The sequence below is a fragment of the Schistocerca americana genome, chromosome 3 (genome assembly GCF_021461395.2).
Source record: "Schistocerca americana isolate TAMUIC-IGC-003095 chromosome 3, iqSchAmer2.1, whole genome shotgun sequence".
NCBI lineage: Eukaryota > Metazoa > Arthropoda > Insecta > Orthoptera > Acrididae > Schistocerca > Schistocerca americana.
This window is the reverse complement of record NC_060121.1, coordinates 359,506,212-359,533,556: the sequence shown is the minus strand read 5'-3', so window position 1 is coordinate 359,533,556 and position 27,345 is coordinate 359,506,212. Positions and strand designations below refer to the sequence as shown.

Below are 27,345 nucleotides of genomic sequence, written 5' to 3'. Positions count from 1 at the left end.
CGCGGTAGCCTTCTCGCTTCCCGAGCAAGGGGTCCCGGGTTCGATACCCGAGTGTTAGGGATTTTCACCTGCCACGAGATGACTGGGTGTTATTGTGTCGTCTTCATCATCATCATTCATCCCCATTACGGTCGGAGGAAGGCAATGGCAAACCACCTCCGCTGAGACCTTGCCTAGTACAGCGGTGCGGGTCACCGCATCGTCCCCTACGCTCTGTCGAGGAGTATGGGACTTCATCATCATCACACTGTTTATGACACGCAAGGTCATGTAATTTCTGCTTTCACCGAAGATTGCAAAGTTGCCAGCGAATCTCAACTCTGATGTCACTTTACCCTTCGTTGCATTTTCTGTACTCGAAGCTGTCACATGGAGCCGTTACTTCTTGGAGTTCGTTCGTCTATCGTCGGATTCGGGTTGCATGATGGACGGAAGAGTTCCGTGTTTCAAGGTGACGAGAGTGCTGCGCGTGCCCCTACAGGTCGACCGCTGCGCGAGGGCGTGGCTCGTCAAGGACCACAGGCAGCTCGACCACCTCAACAACGACGACCACGACGACAACCACGACCACGGAGGCTCCCCTGCTCACCAACCCGGACACGGAGGTCGCGCCCGAATTTAATGGGTGAGCCACTTCAACTTCTACGCTCCAATTTGCTTTTTTGGTTTAGTTATTAGCTAGAGACATTCACCGACCTTGCACAGGTAGCGCTTAAGTATCTACGGCCAGACTGGTTGTCTGGCGTAGTAGTAACAAATCATATGGACAAACGTGCCTCGTGAATCAGTCAGTGAAAACAGTATCAAAACCCCTCTATCCAGAGACAGCAGAGTGGACCAAAATAAGAAAAAAGTATCTAGCAAACATGGGCTCTAAAAGGCATACCTTAAGAGTTATGGGCACTTGTTCAGTAGAAGAGATGCGTTTAGCGGTATCAAAAATGAACACGCTCTCATAGCTCTTAAGTCATGTGTATCAAAATTCCTACATTCAGACGTGGCAGTATAGATCAAAACAAGAAAAAACAGTCTAGTAAACACGGACTCTAAAATATGTCCCTTAAGAGGTATGGGCACTTGTTCAGTAGCTGAGATGTGTTTCACAGTATCGAAGATGAACGAGTGCTTGTAGCTCTTACGATACGTGTAACAAAATCCCTACAGTCAGAGGTGGCAGTATAGACTAAAACAAGAAAAAAAAGTGTGGTAAACACGGGCTCTAAAATACGTCCCTCAGCAGCTATGCGCACTTGTTAAGTAGCTGAGATGTGTTTCACAGTATCGAAGATGAACGAATGCTTGTAGCTCTTAAGGTATGTACAGAACCGGTACATGTATTCCTGTAAAACAGAAGTGATTTCTGGCTTTCCCCAAAGTAGTGTTATAGACCCTCTGCTGCTCCTTATGTATTTAAACGATTTAGGAGACAATCTGAGCAGCCGTCTTAGATTGTTTACAGATGATGCTGTCGTTTATCGTCTGGTAAACTCGTCAGAAGATGAAAAGAAATTGCAAAATGATTTAGAAGAAAAGATATCTGAATGGTGCGCCGGCCGGTGTGACCGACCGGTTCTAGGCGCTTCAGTCTGGAACCGTGCGACCGCTACGGTCGCAGGTTCGAATCCTGCCTCGGGCATGGATGTGTGTGATGTCCTTAGATTAGTTAGGTTTAAGTAGTTCTAAGTTCTAGGGGACTGATGACCTCAGATGTTAAGTCCCATAGTACTTAGGGCCATTTGAACCATTTGAATGGTGCGAAAATTGGCAATTGACCGTAAAAAATGAATAGTGTGAGGTCATCCACATGAGTGATAAAAGGAATCCGTTAAACTCCGGTTATGTGATAAATCAGTCTAATCTAAAGGCCCTACATTCAAGTAAATATTTAGGAATTACAATTACGAACATTTTCAATTGGGAAGAACACATAGAAAACATTATGGGGAAGGCAAACCAAAGATCGCGTTTTATTGATAGAATACTTAGAAAACATAGCAGATCTACTAAAGAGACTGCCTACACTACGTTTGTCCGTCCTCTTTTGGAGTATCCTTACCAGATAGGATTAACGGAATACATCGAGAAAGTTCAAAGAAGAGTAGCACGTTTTGTAATATCGCGAAATAGGGGAGAGAGTGTCGCGGACATGATGCAGGATTTGGGGTGAATATTATTGAAACAAAGCCGTTTTTCGTTGCGGCGGAATCTTCTCACGGAGTTTCAATCACCAACTCTCTTATCCGAATGCGAAAATATTTTGTTGATGTAACAGACCTACATAGGGAGAAACGATCATCATAGTAAAATAAAGGAAATCAGAGCTCGCACGGAAAGATACATGTGTTCGTTTTTCCCGCGAGCTGTTCGAGAGTGGATTAATAGACAATTATTGTGAAGGAGGTTCGATGAACCCTCTGCCAGGCACTTAAGTGGAATTTGCGGAGCATCCACGTACATGTAGATATAGTTGTAGATTGTCAGAGGTGTCAGAACGACTTTCGCTTATAGCTTTCGAATCAGTCGTTTACGTACCAGGTCGGCTACCTCAAACTGATACCTTTAACCTTCTCCATAGTTCCTGAAAGTTTGTAACATCATCACGGAATCACCCTGTATATCAGTGCAATCAGGAAAGACTAGAATTTTACAAAGTTGTAAAAAAAAAAAGTTGTCTCAGAAACTGACATACGGCTGACCACATGCCCCTCCATATCCGTATCCAGTAACGCCGGTCGGCTGAGGATGAATGGCGGCCGGTCAGTACCGTTGGGCCTTCATGGCCTGTTCGGGAGGAGTTTAGTTTTAGTTTAGTTTTTGTAAAAAAAATCCATTTTACACGATTCAAAAGTATTAAGTCGTTCTTTATTTCTGTGTTGTTTTCCTAGATAGTGTATGCTACCGTCAGTAACGTAGTTATAGATATTAAAGTTCAGTTCCCAGCTCTCCTGACATCGATGTTTGGTGCTTGTATTACCGTCAGTAACGTGGTTATAGATATTAAAGTTCAGTTCCCAGCTCTCCTGACATCGATGTTTGGTGCTTGTATTTTGCAGTGGCGACGAAGACAGCAACGCAGTGCAACAGACAGACGCGGCGACGGCGGAGAGCGCAGCGCAGGAGCTGCCGCCAGTTCCGGCCGCCACCGAAGCGCCGCAGGGGGCGGGGAACCCCCGGGCAGAGACGTCTCGCCGCAAGAACGCAGACGACGGCGGCGCCACTAGGCAGGCGCCGGCAGCGCGGCGGGGCTCCGTCAGGTAGCGCACGCTTCTGTAACACTGTGCTCACTACAGTGGCCGACACGAAAATAGGCAAACCAAAGTCATCTACCGTCTTATGCCTCTGCAGTTAGTGATAATTTTAAATGTTAGTAAAATTCCGAAAAAATATCAGGTGTATCTATTTGTAATTTAGAATATGGTGGAGTACTTTCGAAAACAAAATTCTTGCCACTTGCCAGTCGTTATGATGTTAAAAGAAATTTTCAAGAAAGATATTTTGCTACTTCATTCTTCCAAAAAAAAAAAAAAAAAAAAAAAAGTAAAATCAGCAAATGCCATAATCCGATTTTCCATAAACTACGCTTAGTTGAAGAGGGATCAAAATAAGCGAGTATGCCCTGTCTTGACCGTAGATACTTGAGCGTTTCTGAGAAAACGACGGTCAAAGTTTTCGAGGTACTTTACTTGTCTTTTAGCGAGTCAACAGTTCGGCTGAAGCGTTGGCTCAGTGGCTACTGTCGTGGCTTTAAACTTTTGTGCGCCGTGTTCGAAACCCGATTATTATTTTTTTTCTTTTTCATTTATCTGCCCATGTCCACTGAAGATTACTACAAAAACATTTTGCAGTGTATATTGAAATAACGCTGTCCTTATCCGTTTACTAATTGTATGTCTGGTGAATAAACGACAAAATATTATAAGCAGCCTAAATGAATGGAAAAATTATTTGAAATTGTTTTCAATGAAATTCCTGTAGCGTAATGCTATTTTGTCTAAAACTGACATGGTGAGACCGTGGCTGCGTACAATTAATGTAATGACATTTCTTCGCGTGAATCTCACTCGGGAAAGAAACGTCGTTAACATTGCTAAGGATTTCACTCTAACTACGCAAAATGGATAACTTGTCCGAAAACTGGAGCTTGCAGTTGATTATGTGTCAAGATACGCTACAGGAGGTTAATTCTTACAAAGAAGAAAACAGCAACGAGCCACTATTAATACTGCCATTTATTTAGGTAAATAGCGCCGTTACCGGTTTCGAACTGGCAAGTTCATCGTCAGACGGCAGTTCACATGATTTTCAAGATACACTACATTATCGTCCGTTTTCGATTTTTATTATTCCAATGTGGCGAAGTGTGTGTGTGTGTGTGTGTGTGTGTGTGGTGCTTTGCACAATATGGTGATGTACAAGTTACGTAAGTAATGGATGTATTTAGGAATATGCGAAAAATACAATCCTGCAACTTCGCAACAAAATGGCGCGCAATTTTCGAGCGCAACAACACACCAAAAATACTTCGCCACAGTGGAATAATAAAAATCGAAAACGGACGATAATGTAAAGTGTATCTTGAAAAATCATGTGAACAGCCGTCTGATGATGAACTTGCCAGTTCGAAACCGGTAACGGCGCTATTTACCTAAATAAATAGCAGTATTAATAGTGGCTGGTTGCTGTTTTCTTCTTTGTAAGAATTAACCTCCTGTAGCGTATCTTGACACATAATCAACTGCAAGCTCCAGTTTTCGGACAAGTGATCCATTTTGCGTAGTTAGAGTGAAATCTTTAGCAATGTTAACGACGTTTCTTTCCCGAGTGAGATTCACGCGAAGAAATGTCACTGGCGCTAACCTGCCTCCGCGCCATGCTCGTGTTGTCTGGAATTTTTGTGTTTAGAATGTTTCTACGAACGGTATCGTTCAACAAGGGAATGAACCAAATCTTCCCTAAGAAAAAACATAAGAATAAAATATAAGAATCAAGGATTCATATGAGAATGGAATATAACAATATGAGACTTTTAAAAGATTGTGTCCCCTGAAAACACCATACACACATATGTTATACGAGGGTTCGAACTAAAATAGTGGCAACTATTTATTCACAACCGATACAAAAGAGTTACATGTTTGCACCTGTTACTGTCCTTCAAAGTAGCCACCAGAGTTGTGTAGAACCCGTTGCCAGCGATGTGGAAGGCGTAGTATACCGTTAGCAGAGCCTGTTCTGTTGATGATGCGAATGGAGCGGTCTACTGCCTGTCGAATCTCTGCAACAGTTCTGAAGCGAATGTTACGAAGTGGTTCCTTCATCTTCGGAATCAAATCAGTCACAAGGACAATGTCTGGTTCCGATTGTTGAGGAAGAACTGGATGCTGCCCATCAACAGACTTTCAGAAACTTCACGATAAATGATGACAGCCAAAACAGTTGCAGGATAAAGGTTAATTAAAATTCTTGACCAAGGTTTCGGTATATACAAATATACCTTATCTGCCCTAGGGCTTTCACACTCTCTTCACGACAGTTCATAGGCGAAGTACTGATGCTAAACTGTGTTCGCATCGACCCTGTGTCCACAATCGTGTTGTATAAATGGAGATGATGTCTTAACTACTGACGACGCCTTTGGCATAATTGTTTTATTAATCTCCATTGCAGGATGTAATTTTAGACATTTTACTTCTTGGTCAAGAATTTTAATAAATCTTTATCCTGCAACTGTTTTGGCTGTCATAATTTATCGTGAAGAATTTCAACAGTTGCTGTTTCAGCCATGTTTAAATCTTGAAACCTTCAGAATCCTCACTGAAGGTGTCCCCATTTCAAATCATCATAAAGGCAAAGGATGGACACACCCAATTTTAAAGTCACCAATAGGTGTCCGGTTACTTTTGATCAGATTGTATAGTAAACCGTCCCACCTTCTCAGTGTCTCACGTGCAGAGTTCGTCATGAAGCTGAATATGAGACTGCTCAGTACGCTTCTACTAGGAAGGACAAGGAAGGCCTGGGCAAATGTAGGTTGAGTATCATTCGTTATAAAAATTCACATAATTCCAAATCAACACTCCTAAAAGGTTGGCCCCCAAAACTAGAGTACTGTTACCAATTGCAAAATTGAGAGCATTGAGCATCTGAGAGTAAAATTACATAATCTTAACGATGTAGGGCTTTAAATAATATAAAACAACATTTAAAACGTTTTAGCTGTTCGTGTAATAATTTACATAAACTGACAGTAACACCTAACTGAACATTAACTGGACACATTCTGCGACATTTAAATCAATCTAAATAACAGTTTAAGAAAAGATATGTACAACTATTCCCATAAGAATGTGGAAGATGAAACTTTTACAGAATACTCTGAGCAATCGCTTGATTCTGCGAGCGGTTCGCAACAGGTGGTAGATCCCTTGACACTACACAAGAACACGGCCAAGTAGCCTAAATTAACTTTTTCTAAAACATACACAAGGATATTATTACAAACAATAAAATTAACGCACACAAGATGGCTTGGCAACTAATAGCTGAATCTTAAACTCGGGGGATTAGATTTAGGGATTAGCAGCTCCCCTTCCTTCAAAGCCATTCTGTTTTACCTTATAAGAAAGGAAAAATAAAAATTCCTGGTACCAGGTGATATAACAGAGAACTACAGCACTATCGGGTTTCATAAAACAACCCCATTGATAGCTTAGAGAGCCCAGCCTGCCTCATCTCCACAAGAAGCACCTGCAAAAACACAGATGGAGCGTGAAGTCACACCAAAACTTTAAGCTGTTCACAACGACAAACATTACTGAATATAACGTCGTATGTCCTTCTTCATTTCTCTCACCAAAGGACCAACGTAATAAACAGCAAGGATGTAACTATAGGGAAGCTTTACCATGGTAGGCTGAATCTTGTCAAAGGAATCGAGTGATTTAAATAGCGAGATGATAATTAGCGGCTATTGCAACTTCACTCGGGCTTGTACACAACATTTTACCATGACTCGTCTGCAAAAGGGGTTCGGTTGTGCACAGTTGCATTCGCGCTCTATATCGAGTAAATAGCCATCCTAAGTACAGCAGTGAACGAATTTAAGTATTTGTCTAAATCACGATCGTTCACAAATGATTTACACCGACAACAGTTTAGAATGAAAACGTTTTCTATTTTTCTAAATCACATCCACAAAACAAACTGATGGCCACATGATACTATGTCGGCGGCTCTTAGCCGCACCGACCTTACCGCACCGACGGACCACGATCAAAAGACCACGACCTTTGTCCACTATCCTCTGTCCTGTGTCCGGTCACGTGACACTGCATTAGTCAAATATATTATTTCGAAACATGGCCATCGTGCATTTACAATGTTACAATATTGGAATACATAAAACTAAATACCTTATATTGTTTTGTAGACAATCATCAGGTTATTTACACATGTAAGGGCACTCCACTTTTTGGCAGTTTCACCCCTCTTCTTTTGTTTAATCACGTCTTCGCCTAAAAGGTGTGGCATACGAAATATTCATTTTGCTCTACATAGATCGAAAACTGAACAGTACCTTCACATTAAAAGACAATAACTTATTATGCAGAGGTTCTCAAACATCCTTACAACTTTTTATATAAACATGTTCTTTAATGTCCAAAATATTATCCCTGCTACTATGCTTTAAATTTGAATTTTGAGTTATTTTGAAGAGCTCTTATGTTTATGGAGTATTCCTATTTCAGTGATCAGATACCTAGCTAATCCAATGATTAGCAAGGCAAGCACACCTTACATTATTAACATATGTACTAAGTTATGCACTGAGACATAGGCAATTATGTAACTAACAAGGGAACCTCCCCATCGCACCCCCCTCAGATTTAGTTATATGTTGGCACAGTGGATAGGCCTTGAAAAACTGAACACTGATCAACCAAGAAAACAGGAAGAAGTTGTGTGGAACTATGAAAAAAATAAGCAAAATATACAAACTGAGCAGTCTACGTGCAACATAAGCAACACAAAGACACTATAAGATCAGGAGCGCCGTGGTCCCGTGGTTAGCGTGAGCAGCTGCAGAACAGGAGATTCTCGGTTCGAGTCTCCCTCGAGTTAAAATTTTAATTTCTTTATTTTCGCAGTTATGATCTGTCCGTTCGTTCATTAACGTCCCTTTTCACTGTTATAAGTTTAGTGTCTGTGTTTTGCGACCGCACCGCAAAACCGTGCGATTACTAGACGAAAGGACGTGCCTCTCCAATGGCAACCGAAAACATTTGATCGCAAGGTCATAGGTCAACCGATTCCTCCACAGGAAAACACGTCTGATATATTCTATACGACACTGGTGACGGCATGAGCGTGACATGACAGGAATATGTTGTCGACCCACCTAACTTGTACACTTGGCGAATGGGTAAAAAGATTCTTAGGTTTCCTTGTGGATGTGATAATCACTCCCTAAAAAAAGATGAAAACATAAGAGTTTGTCACATAAACTGCAACAAATGAATGCAACAGTTTCACAGTCGCACAGGTTTCCCTGTGCTCTGTCAAAACATATGTTTTTAACGTTTTCAAATTTTTCCGTGTGTAGACCGTCAAATCCTTCATATGCCCAAGCAAATCTGAACAAGTCCTGGAATTTTGGAGAGCGAAGTTGATTATGTGTGAGTGCCTGCACTCTGATAACTGTCTGAAAATAAAAATTTAAACTTTTCACTCGAGGGAAGACTTGAACCAAGGACCTCTGGTTCCGCAGCTGCGCACGCTAACCACGGGACCACGGCGCTCCTGAGTTGACACCATCCTTGATGTTGCATATCTTGCGCATGGACTATTCAGTTTGTATATTTTGCTTATTTTTTCATAGTTCTACACAACTTCTTCCTGTTTTCTCGATTGATCTGTGTTCAGTTTTTCAAGGCCTACCCACTGTGCCAACTTATAACTAAATCTGAGGGGGGTGCGATGGGGAGGTTCCCTTGTAAGTAATTCAATGTGAAACTGTTATATGCTGCCTCCTCTCTTTATCAAGAAGGTGACTCCATAAATATATTGACTTGTGCTGGCTACACCCCAGCTGTTTTTCCACAGTAAACAGTACCAGATCCAGCAAATTAGTTATACTATTACAGTATCCCTTGTAACCTCACACTATCAGATTCTGTCAGAAGTCCACCTAAAAAAAAAAAAAAAGGTTCAAATGGCTCTGAGCACTCTATGCGACTTAGCATCTGAGGCCATCAGTCGCCTAGAACTTAGAACTACTTAAACCTAACTAACCTAAGGACATCACACACATCCGCGCCCGAGGCAGGATTCGAACCTGCGACCGTAGCGGTAGCCCGGTTCCAGACTGTAGCGCCTAGAACCGCACGGCCACTCCGGCGGCAGTTAACGAACATTACCCAAGTTAGAGCACCTTGCAAGACACTCGGATGGTATGACGTGTAACTGCGCGTAGAACAGTCATGTTGCACTGCTAAATGTAAGAAAGCACTTCAAAGCTTCTCACCGGTTATTAATGGAGAGACGTAAACATGCAGCTTGCGGTCCCGTATCAGCACGCCGAGTAGAAGCCTGTCCCAGGCGGCGGTTTGCAGCACCAGTTCTTAGACTGTAGTGAAAATGGCCGCTCTTCCCGTTACACCACCAGCTACGGCGGAGCACGGCCTGCATGGTTGATGTCAAAAGCACAGTCGCCAAACCGGACTCCCAGGTGCTCAGCACGCCACACGAGTTCTGCTAGGCACCACCAGTCTTCTCATCGGACTGTCTGCGAGAGAGCGAGTTCCTCAGATGCATATTAATGTCCACTAAAGGATGTCCGGATACTCTTGATCAGATTGTGTACGACGCTGAAGAGGGCGCAACCCCAAACACCACGCAGGTTTGCCCTCTGAGCTACTGGACTGGCAGGTAAAGTTTCAGTTTTCATAGGGAATGTGCCAAGTGTGACTGTTGACCGCAGGTCGCGGGGCGGGTCCAGCGCCGGCGACGAAGGCAGGAGCGCCACAGCAGCCGTGAACAGCCGGCGGTCTGGCTCTCGTGGCGGCAGCAGCACCAGGGGCGGCGCCGCTCAGCCTGCGGCCGCACCGGCCCCATCCGCCCCCGCAGAGGACGTGCTGCCCACGGGGGCGGGAGCACCCGCAGCCTTCGCCAGGACGGGCTCACGTCGGCCTTCCCCCAGAAGCCGGTAAGACACAACAGCACACTGCTGGCCACTCAAATTGCGCACCAGCGAGCATGGCAAGTAACAAAATTATTTCACTTACTGTTCATTGCTATCTATCTTTTTCCCTCTGCCTTCAATATATATATATATATATATATATATATATATATATATATATATATATATATATATATATATATACTGGTTCACCTGCCTAATATCGTATATATTATTGGGTAGGTGAACCAGTATTTTTGGGTCTTCAGTATATATATATATATATATATATATATATAGAGGGCGTCCCAGCTATCTTGTCCACCCAAAATATCTCTGGAACAATAACAGCTATTGGAAAACGACTTTCACCGGTATCAATGTATGGCTGGGGCCCATGAATGTACATATTTGGAAACATTCTAAAACGAAAGCATATGTGTTTTTTAACACAAACTTATGTTTTTTTTAAATGGACCTCCCATATTTTTTCTTCAGCAATCCATAGCATGACAAAGCACATACACAATGGCGTTGATTGCATCGCAATATTCCCATTACATCCCGAGATATTAAGACGCGAAGTTGGCGCTTGAAACACCCGACATGCGCTGCTAGCGCACGTCCTGAGGCTCAGGCGTGAACCCCATGCTGCCCGTAATCGCGATGTGATTGACATGCGTAATCACACTTCCATACTTATCAACATAAGGTCATGACACAAGGTGCAGTAAAATCACAGCATGATTCTTCTTCAGGAAATAGGACTCCAAGGTAACATCGTGATGAGAAATGAAATTTGGCAACAAACTTTTAAATATTTCTTGCTTATGCCTCCTCATTGTTTCACAAAGGGTTCATTTCTCTTGTGAGCTTCAATTGTAAGTGGACGAGACCTAAAAAAATTATCAGTGGTGATCCTGTAATCTTCTCTACGCAGCTAGTTCGATCCAACACTACTCTTTGTTCTTGATTTTTTTTTCTGGGACATTCCCTTCTTTTTCAGTATACACTTGTAAGTTCAGTGAACAATTTGATTTGGCATCAACCAAACCCCTATACTTTCATCTGTCCTTGGCAGTTTCTGAAATCATATGAATAACAAACAGGCAATGCCTCTGGAACGAACAAAGTGGTTCATCTACTGTAAGGTGTGAATGAGAACTGTAATTAGATTTTCAGTGGTTGGCAAACAATGTGAAGACATCTCTGACAGCAGAGAGTGTGTCATTCTTTCTCCTTTTGTTTCCTGTAGTAGTGTCATCAAATCTGATGAACGTAGATCACAGCTGAAATCGAGTTCGAGACATGGAAGCAAGGAAAATATTTCTTTTGGATATAGGATTCGAGCTCCACAAGTCCACAAGCTTCCATTTAGGTTTTCAACAGTCATAGTTGTCACACTCCTAGAAATGAGAATGTCGTCACCATCTGTCAATAACCATTGTTTCTGCTTTTATGGATATCTTGCGCCCCATTCCTCATAATACGTCTGGGCCTTTATGTTGATACTGTCCACAATCTTTTGTAATACCGTCATCAAAGAACAATTTGAAAGCATCACTTACTGATTCAGTGTCACTAGTCGCACCTGTAACTCTGGAAAGACTTCAGTAACATTATGAACTGTTCAAAACACATATCGGTGAATTTCTAAACCGAAATATTCCATTTTTACTGACATAATTTTCATTTACATTGTTTTCTATTTCATCTGCAGTTTCTTCTTTTAACTCTTCCACAGTCTCATTTTTTGAGTCGCTTGCGCTACTATCATTTTGTACCATGGAAATTACTTAATAAAGATGCTCATATCTGCCATGATATATTTCTGTCATTTTTATTTCACTGGCATAAACAGCACTTACGCTAAATAATAAACTAAATGAAAGCAGACAAAACAGCAATGGCTGCTCATGCTCCCAATAATGAACGTACTGAAATACTTATTAGGTGCATCATTATTGCCAGTGGAACGAAATCATTTACATAAAAAGAAATTTTTGTATCATGCTGATTGCGAAGTGGGTTCCATAAAGAACCCATTAAATAAAAATAAATATTATTTTCATCTTATTCGCTTCGTTATGTAACCAACTCAAGAGACATGAGGTAACAAGCGAATCTGACCGTAATGAAAAGTTACATTAAGTGCAACTGTTCATTTGACGTCAAAATAAGGGAAAAGTGTATGGAATCTCGCGAACCCCGCTTGGTAGTTTGAACGTTAATAGAACTAGGCTACTTGATTTGAAATGTTACGTTGCTTTCTTTGTTACTGTTGTGCCGTAGAGATACATCGTTATTGTAGCGTGTAAACGTCGTCATAAACCAACCATTTCTGTTGAAGATGTCACAGTATTTCATTCCCCTGAACGGCAAACAAGTTCCCGTCATTAATTTCAGGAGACATGCGGTTTGAGGTGGTACGGAATCCGAAATACGGTGTTTTACATTGTTCCACAAAGATTGTCAGACGTGAAATTCGCGATACCAAGAAGAAAAATTTATCATGGACGGGTTTTTAGTACATGCTGTAGGTTTAGGCGCTGTTATATACCGGATTAAACGATGATGTTCTTACGCATAATAAACGTTTTTGATTATTCGAACGGAAAGGACTAGTGGATAATTTATTAACAAAAGCGTGATTACAAATATAACAAGATTTCGTGTGCGTCTACTCTTGATTTTGCAGACAGATTTCGTAGCACTTACCACAAAAATAGCGAGTATCACCGTCAGTCCACTGATATCTGCGATTTCTGCTGAACAGTACCAGGGTTCGGTTTAGGGGGGGAATCAGTTTGTCGCTTTGACCCTCTTCACCAAATATATAAGTACCATTTTTAACGTGCCACGGATGGGTACGAGTTTCATAATAATAATACTAAAACACACAAAATATTTTAATATACCGTTACCAATATTAAAAATTTAATTGTCATAAAATATGTATGAGTTGTTTTAATGCACCGATAGTAATAGTTTGTTTAATAAGTTAACAGAACTTTGCTTTAGTATGGTGTCCAAGACATTTCATTTGGAAAAATACTGCCTTTACAAAGCATATTCAAAAAATTGATAAATACATGTGTTATGTAGTTAATTTAAAAACTGGAATTATAATAGCAACAAACTATCGTGACTTTGATAACGCCATAATTTGCACAATATAAAATCAAATGCACACTCGTAAATTAAGAGTATTTCACTAAGCACTGTGAATGTGAACAATAGTAGTACGAGTGTGTGAATGTGAGGAACGCGGTTTTTTTTCGATCGTTTCCGCAAGCGTTTGCGAAGTCACTTTTTTGGGAATCTTCTCTCGGTCTTTCCTTACTCAATTTTCCATCTTTTGCAGGCTGTACGTGTGAATTCTTTTTTTACGTTCAGTCATGCTACTTTATTCTCTGAAAGTTAGCCTACAACACGTGATCAAAAAGTAAGGAAATTTTGTAGTTTCTCATGTTGTGTTAGTCCAATTCACGCGATATTTCCGTTGTTGTGTGAGAAACATATCAGAAAAATATCCACATAATGTTTAGATATCGTCTGTTTTTAGCACGTAAGTTCCCAAAGGCGGGTCGGTGCGAGGGGGCGGGGAGAGTCCGGATCGCCCCCCCCACCAATATCTCTTAAATTAAATTACGGACGACCCGTTTAGACAAACTGAAAGATATTCTGATTTTCAGTCATACGACGAAATGGTATACGCGTTGTCGATAGTAAAGAGGCCATCGATAAATTGAAACTCTCGATATATTGATAACACTATTGTCTAATCACCCTCATTTACTTTAGCCAAGACATTGTTGGCCTTACTTTAGTACATGTGTTGTTCTGTTATTCAGTTCCGTTCCAAGTGTTTATGCTGACCCTGTTTGAATGAGCTCACTTTTCTGGGATTAGTAGACTTAATGGTAGAGGTCTTCAGAGTAGGAGATTGGTTAGTTTAGAGACAAGGGACCAAACTACATGGTGATCAGACCAAGAGTAGGAGACAGTTAACATAAATCATAAAGTATGTGTAACAGAAAATTTGGAATAATATAGTAATTTTCTGCAGAAACTGATTACACCAAGCATTTCTACCAGCTGCCTGAAGGGTATAGCCTTTCAGAAATTTGTCTCTGCAGTAAAATGTAAGCATTATTAGTCTCATTTGAAACGTTAATATAGGTCCGGTAGATGTTTAAATGTTGTTTGACAGACTTCTCGGTTGTCATCAGAATTGAAGGAGGAGATGACTCTTACAATTGTGGATTGTACAGAGCTTAATTATGTGTCTGTTGTTTCCAGGCCCACAGCAGTGGACTTAACTACTGCTGACACATCACAAAATGATGTGCAACCTCGCTCATCCACGAGAGGCCGTAACCATGCAGACAGTGTCCCTAGCAGCAGCAGCAACAGCAGGAGGTCAAATCGCAGAGGCTCTGCCACATCAGATGTAGATGCTAGTGGGAACTCTGCAGCAGGTGCCTCTGTGCAGAGAACGAGCCGCAAGATCAATGCCGAAACGAATGCACGTCCCAGCTTTAAGGTACAGTGGTGTAAAATCTGTAGCAAATGCGTAACCACTTCCTTAGCCCAAGTTTTTCAAATTCCATCCTTTCTTTGAATGAACCTTTTGTACATGATTGATTGAACTCTGGCAACACAGTCTCAGTACAACTCATTTCTCTCAGTCTGACCACACTGTTTATTGGAAAAGATAGAAAGAACGGCCATAAGTTCAGATTTTTCTGTCACATTTGCTCACAGATGGCAAAAAGTTGTGGCAGATCCGAAGCAGAGTGGCTCCCCACAAAGTAGAAGGGAAGACACATTTGTATACAGAAGGACATTGGGAGTTTTTCATAAAGCAGGGGGGGGGGGGGGGAGGGGGGGGGGGAGGTTAACATTTTATGAAAGTGAATGTGTGTGCCAAAGTAGCAGTTTTGTACAGTCCTTGACTCACAGTATTACTAGTTCCCATAGACACTGCCGTATTAGCTATCTGCCATCTGCAGAATAGTCTTACAGATAGGTGTCAGACTATGCCACGCCAGTCTGGTCGCTTTAACCCCCGCAAACCAACCAACCAACTGTTGTTGTTGTTGTTGTGGTCTTCAGTCCTGAGACTGGTTTGATGCAGCTCTCCATGCTACTCTATCCTGTGCAAGCTTTTTCATCTCCCAGTACCTACTGCAACCTACATCCTTCTGAATCTGCTTAGTGTATTCATCTCTTGCTCTCCCTCTACGATTTTTACCCTCCACGCTGCCCTCTAATACTAAATTGGTGATCCCTTGATACCTCAGAAAATGTCCTACCAACCGATCCCTTCTTCTGGTCAAGTTGTGCCACAAACTTTTCTTTTCCCCAATTCTATTCAATACCTCCTCATTAGTTATGTGATCTACCCATCTAATCTTCAGCATTCTTCTGTAACACCACATTTCGAAAGCTTCTATTCTCTTCTTGTCCAAACTATTTATCGTCCATGTTTCACTTCCATACATGGCTACACTCCATACAAATACTTTTAGAAACGACTTCCTGACACTTAAATCTATACTCGATGTTAACAAATTTCTCTTCTTCAGAAACACTTTCCTTGCCATTGCCAGTCTACATTTTATATCCTCTCTACTTCGACCAACATCAGTTATTTTGCTCCCCAAATAGCAAAACTCCTTTACTACTTTAAGTGTCTCATTTCCTAATCTAATTCCCTCAGCATCACCCGACTTAATTCGACTACATTCCATTATCCTTGTTTTGCTTTTGTTGATGTTCATCTTATATCCTTCTTTCAAGACACTGTCCATTCCATTCAACTGCTCTTCCAAGTCCTTTGCTGTCTCTGACAGAATTACAATGTCATCGGCGAACCTCAAAGTTTTTATTTCTTCTCCATGAATTTTAATACCTACTCCGAATTTTTCTTTTGTTTCCTTTACTGCTTGCTCAATATACAGATTGAATAACATCGGGGAGAGGCTACAACCCTGTCTTACTCCCTTCCCAACCACTGCTTCTCTTTCATGTCCCTCGACTCTTATAACTGCCATCTGGTTTCTGTACAAATTGTAAATAGCCATTCACTCCCTGTATTTTACCCCTGCCACCTTTAGAATTTGAAAGAGAGTATTCCAGTCAACATTGTCAAAAGCTTTCTCTAAGTCTACAAATGCTAGAAACGTAGGTTTGCCTTTCCTTAATCTTTCTTCTAAGATAAGTCGTAAGGTCAGTACTGCCTCACGTGTTCCAGTGTTTCTACGGAATCCAAAATGATCTTCCCCGAGGTTGGCTTCTACTAGTTTTTCCATTCGTCTGTAAGGAATTCGCGTTAGTGTTTTGCAGCTGTGACTTACTCGTATTAAACTGATAGTTCGGTAATTTTCACATCTGTCGACACCTGCTTCCTTTGGGATTGGAATTATTACATTCTTGTTGAAGTCTGAGGGTATTTCGCCTGTTTAATACATCTTGCTCACCAGATGGTAGAGTTTCGTCAGGACTGGCTCTCCCAAGGCCGTCAGTAGTTCCAATGGAATGTTGTCTACTCCGGGGGCCTTGTTTCGACTCAGGTCTTTCAGTGCTCTGTCAAACTCTTCACGCAGTATCATATCTCCCATTACATCTTCATCTACATCCTCTTCCATTTCCATAATATTGTCCTCAAGTACATCGCCCTTGTATAGACCCTCTATATACTCCTTTCACCTTTCTGCTTTCCCTTCTTTGCTTAGAACTGGGTTTCCATCTGCGCTCTTGATATTCATACAAGTCGTTCTATTATCTCCAAAGGTCTCTTTAATTTTCCTGTAGGCAGTATCTATCTTACCCCTAGTGAGATAAGCCTCTACATCCTTACATTTGTCCTCTAGCCATGCCTGCTTAGCCATTTTGCACTTCCTGTCGATCTCATTTTTGAGACGTTTGAATTCCTTTTTGCCTGCTTCACTTACTGCATTTGTATATGTTCTCCTTTCATCAATTAAATTCAATATTTCTTCTGTTACCCAAGGATTTATAATAGCCCTCGTTTTTTTACCTACTTGACCCTCTGCTGCTTTCACTACTTCATCCCTCAAAGCTATCTTCTTCTACTGTTTTTCTTTCCCCCATTCCTGTTAATTGTTCCCTTATGCTCTCCCTGAAATTCTGTACAACCTCTGGTTCTTTCAGTTTATCCAGGTCCCATCTCCTTAAATTCCCACCTTTTTGCAGTTTCTTCAGTTTTAATCTACAGGTCATAACCAATAGATTGTGGTCAGAGTCCACATCTGCCCCTGGAAATGTCTTACAATTTAAAACCTGGTTCCTAAATCTCTGTCGTACCATTATATAATCTATCTGATACCTTTTAGTATCTCCAGGGTTCTTCCATGTATACAACCTTCTTTCATGATTCTTAAACCAAGTGTTAGCTATGATTATGTTGTGCTCTTTGCAAAATTCTACCAGGCGGCTTCCTCTTTCATTTCTTAGCCCCAATCCATATTCACCTACTATGTTTCCTTCTCTCCCTTTTCCTACACTCGAATTCCAGTCACCCATGACTATTAAATTTTCGTCTCCCTTCACAATCTGAATAATTTCTTTTATTTCATCATGCATTTCTTCAATTTTTTCGTCATCTGCAGAGCTAGTTGGCATATAAACTTGTACTACTGTAGTAGGTGTGGGCTTCGTATCTATCTTGGCCACAATAATGCGTTCACTATGCTGTTTGTAGTAGCTTACCTGCATTCCTATTTTCCTATTCATTATTAAACCTACTCCTGCATTACCCCTATTTGATTTTGTGTTTATAACCCTGTAGTCACCTGACCAGAAGTCTTGTTCCTCCTGCCACCGAACTTCACTAATTCCCACTATATCTAACTTCAACCTATCCATTTCCCTTTTTAAATTTTCTAACCTACCTGCCCGATTAAGGGATCTGACATTCCACGCTCTGATCCGTAGAACGCTAGTTTTCTTTCTCCTGATAACGACATCCTCTTGAGTAGTCCCCGCCCGGAGATCCGAATGGGGGACTATTCTACCTCCGGAATATTTTACCCAAGAGGACGCCATCATCATTTAATCATACAGTAAAGCTGCATGCCCTCGGGAAAAATTACGGCTATAGTTTCCCCTTGCTTTCAGCCGTTCGCAGTACCAGCGCAGCAAGGCCGTTTCGGTTATTGTTACAAGGCCAGATCAGTCAATCATCCAGACTGTTGCCCTTGCAACTACTGAAAAGGCTGCTGCCCCTCTTCAGGAACCACACGTTTGTCTGGCCTCGCAACAGATACCCCTCTGTTGTGGTTGCACCTACGGTATGGCTATCTGTATCGCTGAGGCACGCAAGCCTCCCCACCAACGGCAAGGTCCATGGTTCATGGGGGGGGGACCAACCAACTATGCCGTGCAATATGAAATAAAAAGTTAAAGTAGGTGTTTCCACGGGTGTATCCAAAATGACAGTGTTATGTTTGTGAGAGACTGAAATGGAAGGATTACATGAGCTGCTTGAGCAAGATTGCGCCGTGGAGTGCCTCTTGGACTACTGAATTTCCTCACTGAGTTTCCATTCATCTGTCAAACTGGTGTTGTGACGAATTGTGGTCGCAGATATGTCCAGGTTTCTCACATGTGTTGTTTCTCCTTATAACGTAACTTGTTGATTTTATTTGTATTTTCCCAGTACATACCAGTACTATTATAATTTCCTTGCTCTTTTTTTTACAGTGTTATCACTGTAACATCATGCAAAACTTTAATTATCATGTTCTTTCAGATAATAGTTTAGGGCTGTCCTAGGCAATATTCAGTCTCTTTCCAGTGTGTGTGTCTTCAAATTATATAAAGTGGAGCTAACCTTATAAATCAGCTCATAGAATCATTATTTATTATAACAATCTATTGCATCTACATCTACATTTATACTCCACAAGCCACCCAACGGTGTGTTCCGGAGGGCACTTTACGTGCCACTGTCATTACCTCCCTTTTCTGTTCCAGTCGCGTATGGTTCGCGGGAAGAACGACTGTCGGAAAGCCTCCGTGCGTGCTCGAATCTCTCTAATTTTACATTCGTGATCTCCTCGGGAGGTATAAGTAGGGGGAAGCAATATATTCGATACCTTATCCAAAAACGCCCCCTCTCGAAACCTGGCGAGCAAGCTACACCGCGATGCAGAGCGCCTCTCTTGCAGAGTCTGCCACTTGAGTTTGCTAAACATCTCTGTAACGCTATCTCGGTTACCAAGTAACCCTGTGATGAAACGCACCGCTCTTCTTTGGATCTTCTCTATCTCCTCCGTCAACCCGATCTGGTACGGATCCCACACTGATGAGCATTACTCAAATATAGGTCGAACGAGTGTTTTGTAAGCCACCTCCTTTGTTGATGGACTACATTTTCTAAGGATTCTCCCAATGAATCTCAACCTGATACCCACCTTACCAACAATTAATTTTATATGATCATTCCACTTCAAATCGTTCCGTACGCATACTCCCAGATATTTTACAGAAGTAACTGCTACCAGTTTTTATTCCGCTATCATATAATCATACAATAAAGGATCCTTCTTTCTATGTATTTGCAATACATTACATTTGTCTATGTTAAGGGTCACTTGCCACTCCCTGCACCAAGTGCCTATCTGCTGCAGATCTTCCTGCATTTCGCTACAATTTTCTAATGCTGCAACTTCTCTGTATACTACAGCATCATCTTTTTTATATAAAATAATACTCCCTATTTATTCCGAGTATTTTTCTCCCATATCAATTTCCTTATACATATAACTACCCTATGAACTTTTACTGAAGTTAAACAGTTCTTTGTACTATGGAACAGTTACTAGCATAATACAGAACAGCTCGTGATGTAATACAGACACTCTCTGCTAACCCATGTCATTTGCAGGTTGTTTTATGTAGCATGCTTCATTATGAAACCAGATTTGTATTTTTCAAGGAATCCCTCTATGTTAGGCTGCTACCCTTATAGCCCAAGGGTTGTGCTTTGTTTACTCCAACCTACTTTGAAATTTAGAAACAGTTGATGTCCAGTTATCTAATTGCTCACATAAATATTTAAAATTCATCAACAAAGTGTGTATTAATGAGTAATTATAGCCCGTTTAGTATATTACAAAATGCAGCTCCAGCAGAAAACAACTGAGTTGAGTTTGAACTTTTAATATGTATTGAAATAAATTTCTTAATGAGTTCATAAGACAGTTTTATAATCTTAAGACTGCTATTTGCAAATGAATGTTGTGAAAATGAATCACAGGTTTCCCTGTACTTGGTACTGACACCAGAGTTTACCTACATTTCACCTTCCAGAACACAAGAAGAGGCACTTCCAGTAAAAAATTAACAACTGAAACTACTTCAGTAAAAGATGAAATTGATGAGTCTGAGAACTATCCTCCTGAGTTCATACACAAGATAAAGTCTTCTGTTGATACAAAGGTAAGTGCAGATATTTAACTTCTAATTAATTGTATAACATATATTAGACAAAACATATCACATTTCTGTCCAAGATACCCTTAGTTTTGCAGAGGAAGTCAATTTAGCATGTAAATAATTACTGCAACACATCATAAAGTAATTATTATATTATAACAATGCAAAAGAGGATGTGGTTATAGTGCACTTATGGTGTCTTGTGGTGATGTTGGCCATTTGTTGATGTTGGTTGCAACCAATTGGGTGGTAATGCACGGTAGCCAGTGACAATCACTGAATGTAATGATTTATTTTGGTATAAGATACAAAATGATTACATTCCTTTTCAACACAGAGAGTCCCAGAATAACTTTTACTGATCTCTTTATTATGAATTTTATGGTTGCTTACAAATTTTTATATTGGTTTGATGACTGGAAAAAGCTAGCTGTGCTGACAGAATAGACTGACCTTTAGTGAAGTCTAAGGCCATATTAATTTGAAATGTGACATTTTGGTTGTGAAACTTCCCACAAGATTAAAACTGTGTGCCAGATTGAGACTCAAACTTGTGACATTTGCCTTTCACAAACAAGTGCTCTGACAACAGGATCTTCTGAATTTCATAGGAGCTCTCATGTGAAGTCTGCAGTACCAGCACCAATGGAAGAAAGGATATTAAGGTGACAGAGCTTGGCCACAGTGGGTGGGATGTTTGCAGAATGAAATTTTCACTCTTTGTGGAGTTTGTACTGATGTGATACTTCCTGACAAATTAAAACTCTGTGCGAGACAGAAGACTCGAACTCAGGGCCTTTGCCTTTTGTGGGTAAGTGCTCTACTGACTGAGCTACCCAATTGAGTCCTCACAGCCTTACTTCACCCAGTACCTCACCTCCTACCTTCTGAACTTTACAGAAGCTCTCCTGTGAAACTTCAAGGTCTAACACTCGTGCAAAATAGGATGTTGCAGAGTCATCGTTTCACCACAGCCTGTGGGATTTTTTCAGAATGAAATTTTCCCTCTGTAGTGGAGTATGCACTTACATGAAACTTCCTGGCAGATTAAAACTGTATGCCGTACTGATACTGGGACTTGGGACCTTTGCTTTTTATGGCCAAGTGCTCTGCAAATATATTTTTTTTAATTTATAAAATATTTATTTATAGGATTAACAAGTGGGAACTATAGCAGTGCACATGAAAAATAAAAACAAATAAGGTTGTGGATGAAAGTTATCTGTGAATAAACGTGTAAGGGAAAATATTTAGAAGATGAAGAGAAAACAATTGGTCAAGTGCGAGTGCGACTCACGCACTGAGGGCTCAGTACAAACTGAATTATCTATGTATGAGTATAGTATTCCATGCAGTAATGTTCATCTATTATGCTTTTGACAGATGGTGAATGCAGTGTATATTCTAATGCCAAAAAGATATTTTTGTGTGATAGACTTTACAATTTTACAGTTTTTGGATTTTTTTTGCTGTACTTGTACTGTGAAATCTTACAACTTGCCGAATTTCAGGATGCATAGTCAATGGGAAGTATTCTATAGGTTTTGATGAGTGAGTTTGCAAGTATCAAAATATGTACATAAATGGGTGAATCTTTTGGTTGCATTGGCTTGGAAGGTTAAATCTTTACACCACTAAGGTGCCATAGACTTAAGACATAGATCTGAACTTGATATGCCAACTTGTTCCAGAGAAAAATGGGTCTTAACAGACAGATGGACAGACAGACAGATAAAAACTGAGAGAAATTTTTTGTGTGTTTTAAGTACAAATTAACAGCTTATGGATTTTTTTCTGTACTTGTATTGTGGAATGTTGCTTCTTGCCAAATTTCATGATTCTAGCACAACGGGAAGTACTCTATAGGTTTTGATGAGTGAGTTTTTGAGTATCAAAATATGTGATTTAAATAGCCTAATCATTTGATTGCATTGACTTAGAGGCTTAAATTTTTTTTTACACCTCTTATAGATCATAGACCTTAGTATGTGACATAATTATTAACTTAATACGTGTACCCGTTTCTGAAAAAAAGGGTTCTTAACTATCAGACAGACAGATGGGCAACAAAGAGTTCTGTTTTTACAGGTCGAGGCTTGGAACCCTAAAAAAGAAGGGGGAAAGTTAAGGAAACTATGAAGAGATGTGGTGTCAAGTTCAACAGTGTCTTGTGGTTGGAACAACGTCTACTCAGATAGTGGAAAGGGGGGATGTCTCGTCTCGTCTCGTCTTAATTGATACGCTTCATCAAGATTCCAACTCCTGGACTGGTTGACAAAAATATACTGTAAATAATTCCCCAAATTGGCCCGATAGTGTTGGATGTGGTGTGGGATGTGGTGTTGTACTTGGAGACACATCCATGAGTCTACCATACTGATGATGTCATCCATACCATTTAGATGGTAGGAAATCAGAAAATATCAGCATGGTAGGAGAGCAGTGATGTTGTGGTACACTGGGGTAGAAAGCCATGATCTTCTGTACAAGGGTCCAGATGTCCGCTGCTGCTCATCACTCGAAACTGTGTAAATCCGTATCTTTGATATTACACTTGAGGCACAGGGGTGAGTCCACCAGCACAGTGCGGTACAGTTTCTGTCTTGTAGCATATTTGCCATTGACGAAAAGATACCTCATTGCTGTAGTGTCAGTGGTGTAGTATGTTTGATGGATAATTTTCCAAACTGTGGTCTACAAAATCTGGGGGTGGAGACAGTTGTAGAAGATGTTAGATGTCTTGGGTGGTCGTCTTCCTGGTTCCTGGGAGCTTGGCACATATGTAGAGATGTTCCAGAAGGAAATGGCCAATGTGTGGAACTGGAGGTGCAATATGTGCCACTAATGTTGGCGGGCATCTCAAAGTAGGTGTGAATTCAGCAGTCAGCAGTCCAGTGAATCTAATATCCTGGAATCTAATATCCAGCGAATCTAATATCCACAACCAGGCCATGGCACTGGTGTAAATTGCTGTGGCCCTAGCTGTAATGTTAACCTGAGCTAGACCACCATCTCACTTCTCTAAAGTGAGGGCATCATACTGGACTTTCAAAGATATCTCCAAAACATATAAAATACCCAAAGGCCGCCTGCAGTCTGGCCACCATTGTTGCAGTGATGGGCAGAATCTGCGTAACGTGGGGTATCTGGGCTGCCAGAAATGGCTTGGAAGGTTAAATCTTTACACCACCAAGGTGCCATAGACTTAAGACATAGATCTGAACTTGATATGCCAACTTGTTCCAGAGAAAAATGGGTCTTAACAGACAGATGGACAGACAGACAGATAAAAACTGAGAGAAATTTTTTGTGTGTTTTAAGTACAAATTAACAGCTTATGGATTTTTTTCTGTACTTGTATTGTGGAATGTTGCTTCTTGCCAAATTTCATGATTCTAGCACAACGGGAAGTACTCTATAGGTTTTGATGAGTGAGTTTTTGAGTATCAAAATATGTGATTTAAATAGCCTAATCATTTGATTGCATTGACTTAGAGGCTTAAATTTTTTTTACACCTCTTATAGATCATAGACCTTAGTATGTGACATAATTATTAACTTAATACGTGTACCCGTTTCTGAAAAAAAGGGTTCTTAACTATCAGACAGACAGATGGGCAACAAAGAGTTCTGTTTTTACAGGTCGAGGCTTGGAACCCTAAAAAAGAAGGGGGAAAGTTAAGGAAACTATGAAGAGATGTGGTGTCAAGTTCAACAGTGTCTTGTGGTTGGAACAACGTCTACTCAGATAGTGGAAAGGGGGGATGTCTCGTCTCGTCTCGTCTTAATTGATACGCTTCATCAAGATTCCAACTCCTGGACTGGTTGACAAAAATATACTGTAAATAATTCCCCAAATTGGCCCGATAGTGTTGGATGTGGTGTGGGATGTGGTGTTGTACTTGGAGACACATCCATGAGTCTACCATACTGATGATGTCATCCATACCATTTAGATGGTAGGAAATCAGAAAATATCAGCATGGTAGGAGAGCAGTGATGTTGTGGTACACTGGGGTAGAAAGCCATGATCTTCTGTACAAGGGTCCAGATGTCCGCTGCTGCTCATCACTCGAAACTGTGTAAATCCGTATCTTTGATATTACACTTGAGGCACAGGGGTGAGTCCACCAGCACAGTGCGGTACAGTTTCTGTCTTGTAGCATATTTGCCATTGACGAAAAGATACCTCATTGCTGTAGTGTCAGTGGTGTAGTATGTTTGATGGATAATTTTCCAAACTGTGGTCTACAAAATCTGGGGGTGGAGACAGTTGTAGAAGATGTTAGATGTCTTGGGTGGTCGTCTTCCTGGTTCCTGGGAGCTTGGCACATATGTAGAGATGTTCCAGAAGGAAATGGCCAATGTGTGGAACTGGAGGTGCAATATGTGCCACTAATGTTGGCGGGCATCTCAAAGTAGGTGTGAATTCAGCAGTCAGCAGTCCAGTGAATCTAATATCCTGGAATCTAATATCCAGCGAATCTAATATCCACAACCAGGCCATGGCACTGGTGTAAATTGCTGTGGCCCTAGCTGTAATGTTAACCTGAGCTAGACCACCATCTCACTTCTCTAAAGTGAGGGCATCATACTGGACTTTCAAAGATATCTCCAAAACATATAAAATACCCAAAGGCCGCCTGCAGTCTGGCCACCATTGTTGCAGTGATGGGCAGAATCTGCGTAACGTGGGGTATCTGGGCTGCCAGAAATGTGTTGGCAAAAATGACCCTCTGGCACACATTCAGCAGATGGCTCTGTATGTTTGCCTGGATGCATTGTAGAAGCACAAAAAAACTGATCGCTAAAGTCACATGTGTACACCTTTTAAAGACACCAGACGGCATCCATCTGTTGAAGGGGGTTGTGTTACCTATGGGAAGGTCCTGGCTGACCCTTGTGGCACATGATTTTGTGAAATGTGCTGTAACAGGCAATCCTGTGCTTTGTAGCCTCTATTTTGGCCACTAAACGTACACTGAGGGCCAAGTTGTCTATGTAGGTGCAACATCGGTAAACATGCTCCTGGAGTGGAATACCCACCAGACATTTCCGTAGACCACAGATGAGTGGTTCCATCGCAGTGATGTAAAGCACAGCCAACAGCAGGTAACCCTACCATACTGAGTGCTCAGTCCATATGGGTTGGCTGTGTCTTCCATTGGCAAGAAGCCAGGATGTTGCCCCTTGAAGGAGTCATATGATCACCAGTGTGAACATTTGGCTAATTACCACCTGGTACATCTCTGCATTCAGGAATGCATAGTTGATGTGGTCTAATACTTGGTTGAAGTCAGTGAGGATTAAAACAGCTGGCAGTCAGATGTGTCTTGCCATGATGATGGCATCTAAATATTTACTGAGGGCAGTCTGGATCTTATTATTGCCACCTAAGAAGGTTTGTCGTGGAACACAACTTGCCGTAACATATGTTTGGGTCACATAGTTTGAAGGTATGTGAAAATATTGAAATCGGAATGTAGTAATGTGTCTGGCCAGTAACTATTAAGCTGTGTTCCTCCCGTGTGCTTTGCACTGGGATAGGTAAACCTCCCATGAACTGTGGTGGTGGGAACACTGTGCCAGACAGAAGTTTCCAGTACATGTCTCTCCATTGCAATAACATCAGAACTGGAAAAGTTTGAAAAGTCTCCAGCGGTAAGCTGTCCAGGCCAGGAGACCAATTCAGTGATCCATTGGCCACAGCTGCAAGGACATTTTTGGTGGTCACTTCCATGGTGAGGAAGGTTGCTGCCACGGTGTGTACCTCCTTGAGAACCTTGACAGTAGTTCCCCCATCATTCATTACTTCTTGACAAAGGTATCTGCAGCTTGTGAAGGCATTAGTGATGTGAGCTTGCAGTGTCAGCCATCATCCATCAGATTGGTCTAAAAGTGACATTAAGGCCTGTTGACATCATCAAAAATTTTGAATGATGTAATCCATAGAAGGTTCTTCACCACTAGTCCTGTCTTGGCTGTGTGCTCATACAACAGCTCACTCTAAGCAGCATCTGGTCAAGGTTAAAAATTTTGCTTTGATACATTGAACTTCTTTTTTATGATCTGGGGGTGGGTGTGGTCCATGAGATTGTGTACAGTACTGTAGTAAAAATGTGTTGTGTGGTGATTCACCTGGCTTTGGCTTTAACATATTGTGTAAAGGTGTAGCGACCGGTGAGTCAGGCACACAGTATCCATCACGACAATGTGTTCCCACATGATTTGATGTGGTTAACATGAGTCTGCCGTGTGTCTGTGAGCTGTTGTTGACATTCAGGGTCTTGTTATATAGCACAGTGTTGAGTTTCCAGAGTCCTGTGCTGTGACATATAGATTGTCTACGGAGGTTGATGGTACAGATTTCAATGTCATCATCTGAAAAGACAGACAGCCAATATTCTGCATCGAGAAGACTGGCTGTTAGAGCTTCAGCGATATACAATCTGCTGAGTTGGCTGGCAGAGTGGCTTGTAATGTGTTCAAGCCCTGGGTGGTCACCATGTATCAGGCTCCAAGTGTTGACGAGATGAAGGCGCTAGACCAAGAGCGGAGTTCTGGGTATGTGGTGAACTGTGGGTATTGGTCTGTATGCTCGAGAATGCATTTGAAATCTGTACCCATGATGAGGTCCTCCATTTATCCATGTGTGAAGATGCGTAGAGATTTATGAAATCTGGTTCCTTCAACTGTCG

At 41.3% G+C, this 27,345-nt stretch overlaps 1 protein-coding gene across 1 annotated transcript in view; it reads left to right on the top strand.

Annotated features, from left to right (window-relative positions):
• Nucleotides 1–27,345, top strand: part of LOC124605503 (mucin-5AC-like) — a 350,511-nt gene that overhangs the window by 287,006 nt on the left and 36,160 nt on the right. The window contains exons 6-10 of the mRNA XM_047137235.1: nt 482–625; nt 3,054–3,254; nt 9,980–10,204; nt 14,483–14,726; nt 20,522–20,650. Coding sequence (XP_046993191.1) covers nt 482–625; nt 3,054–3,254; nt 9,980–10,204; nt 14,483–14,726; nt 20,522–20,650 — 943 coding nt within the window. The remainder of the gene's footprint in view (nt 1–481; nt 626–3,053; nt 3,255–9,979; nt 10,205–14,482; nt 14,727–20,521; nt 20,651–27,345) is intronic.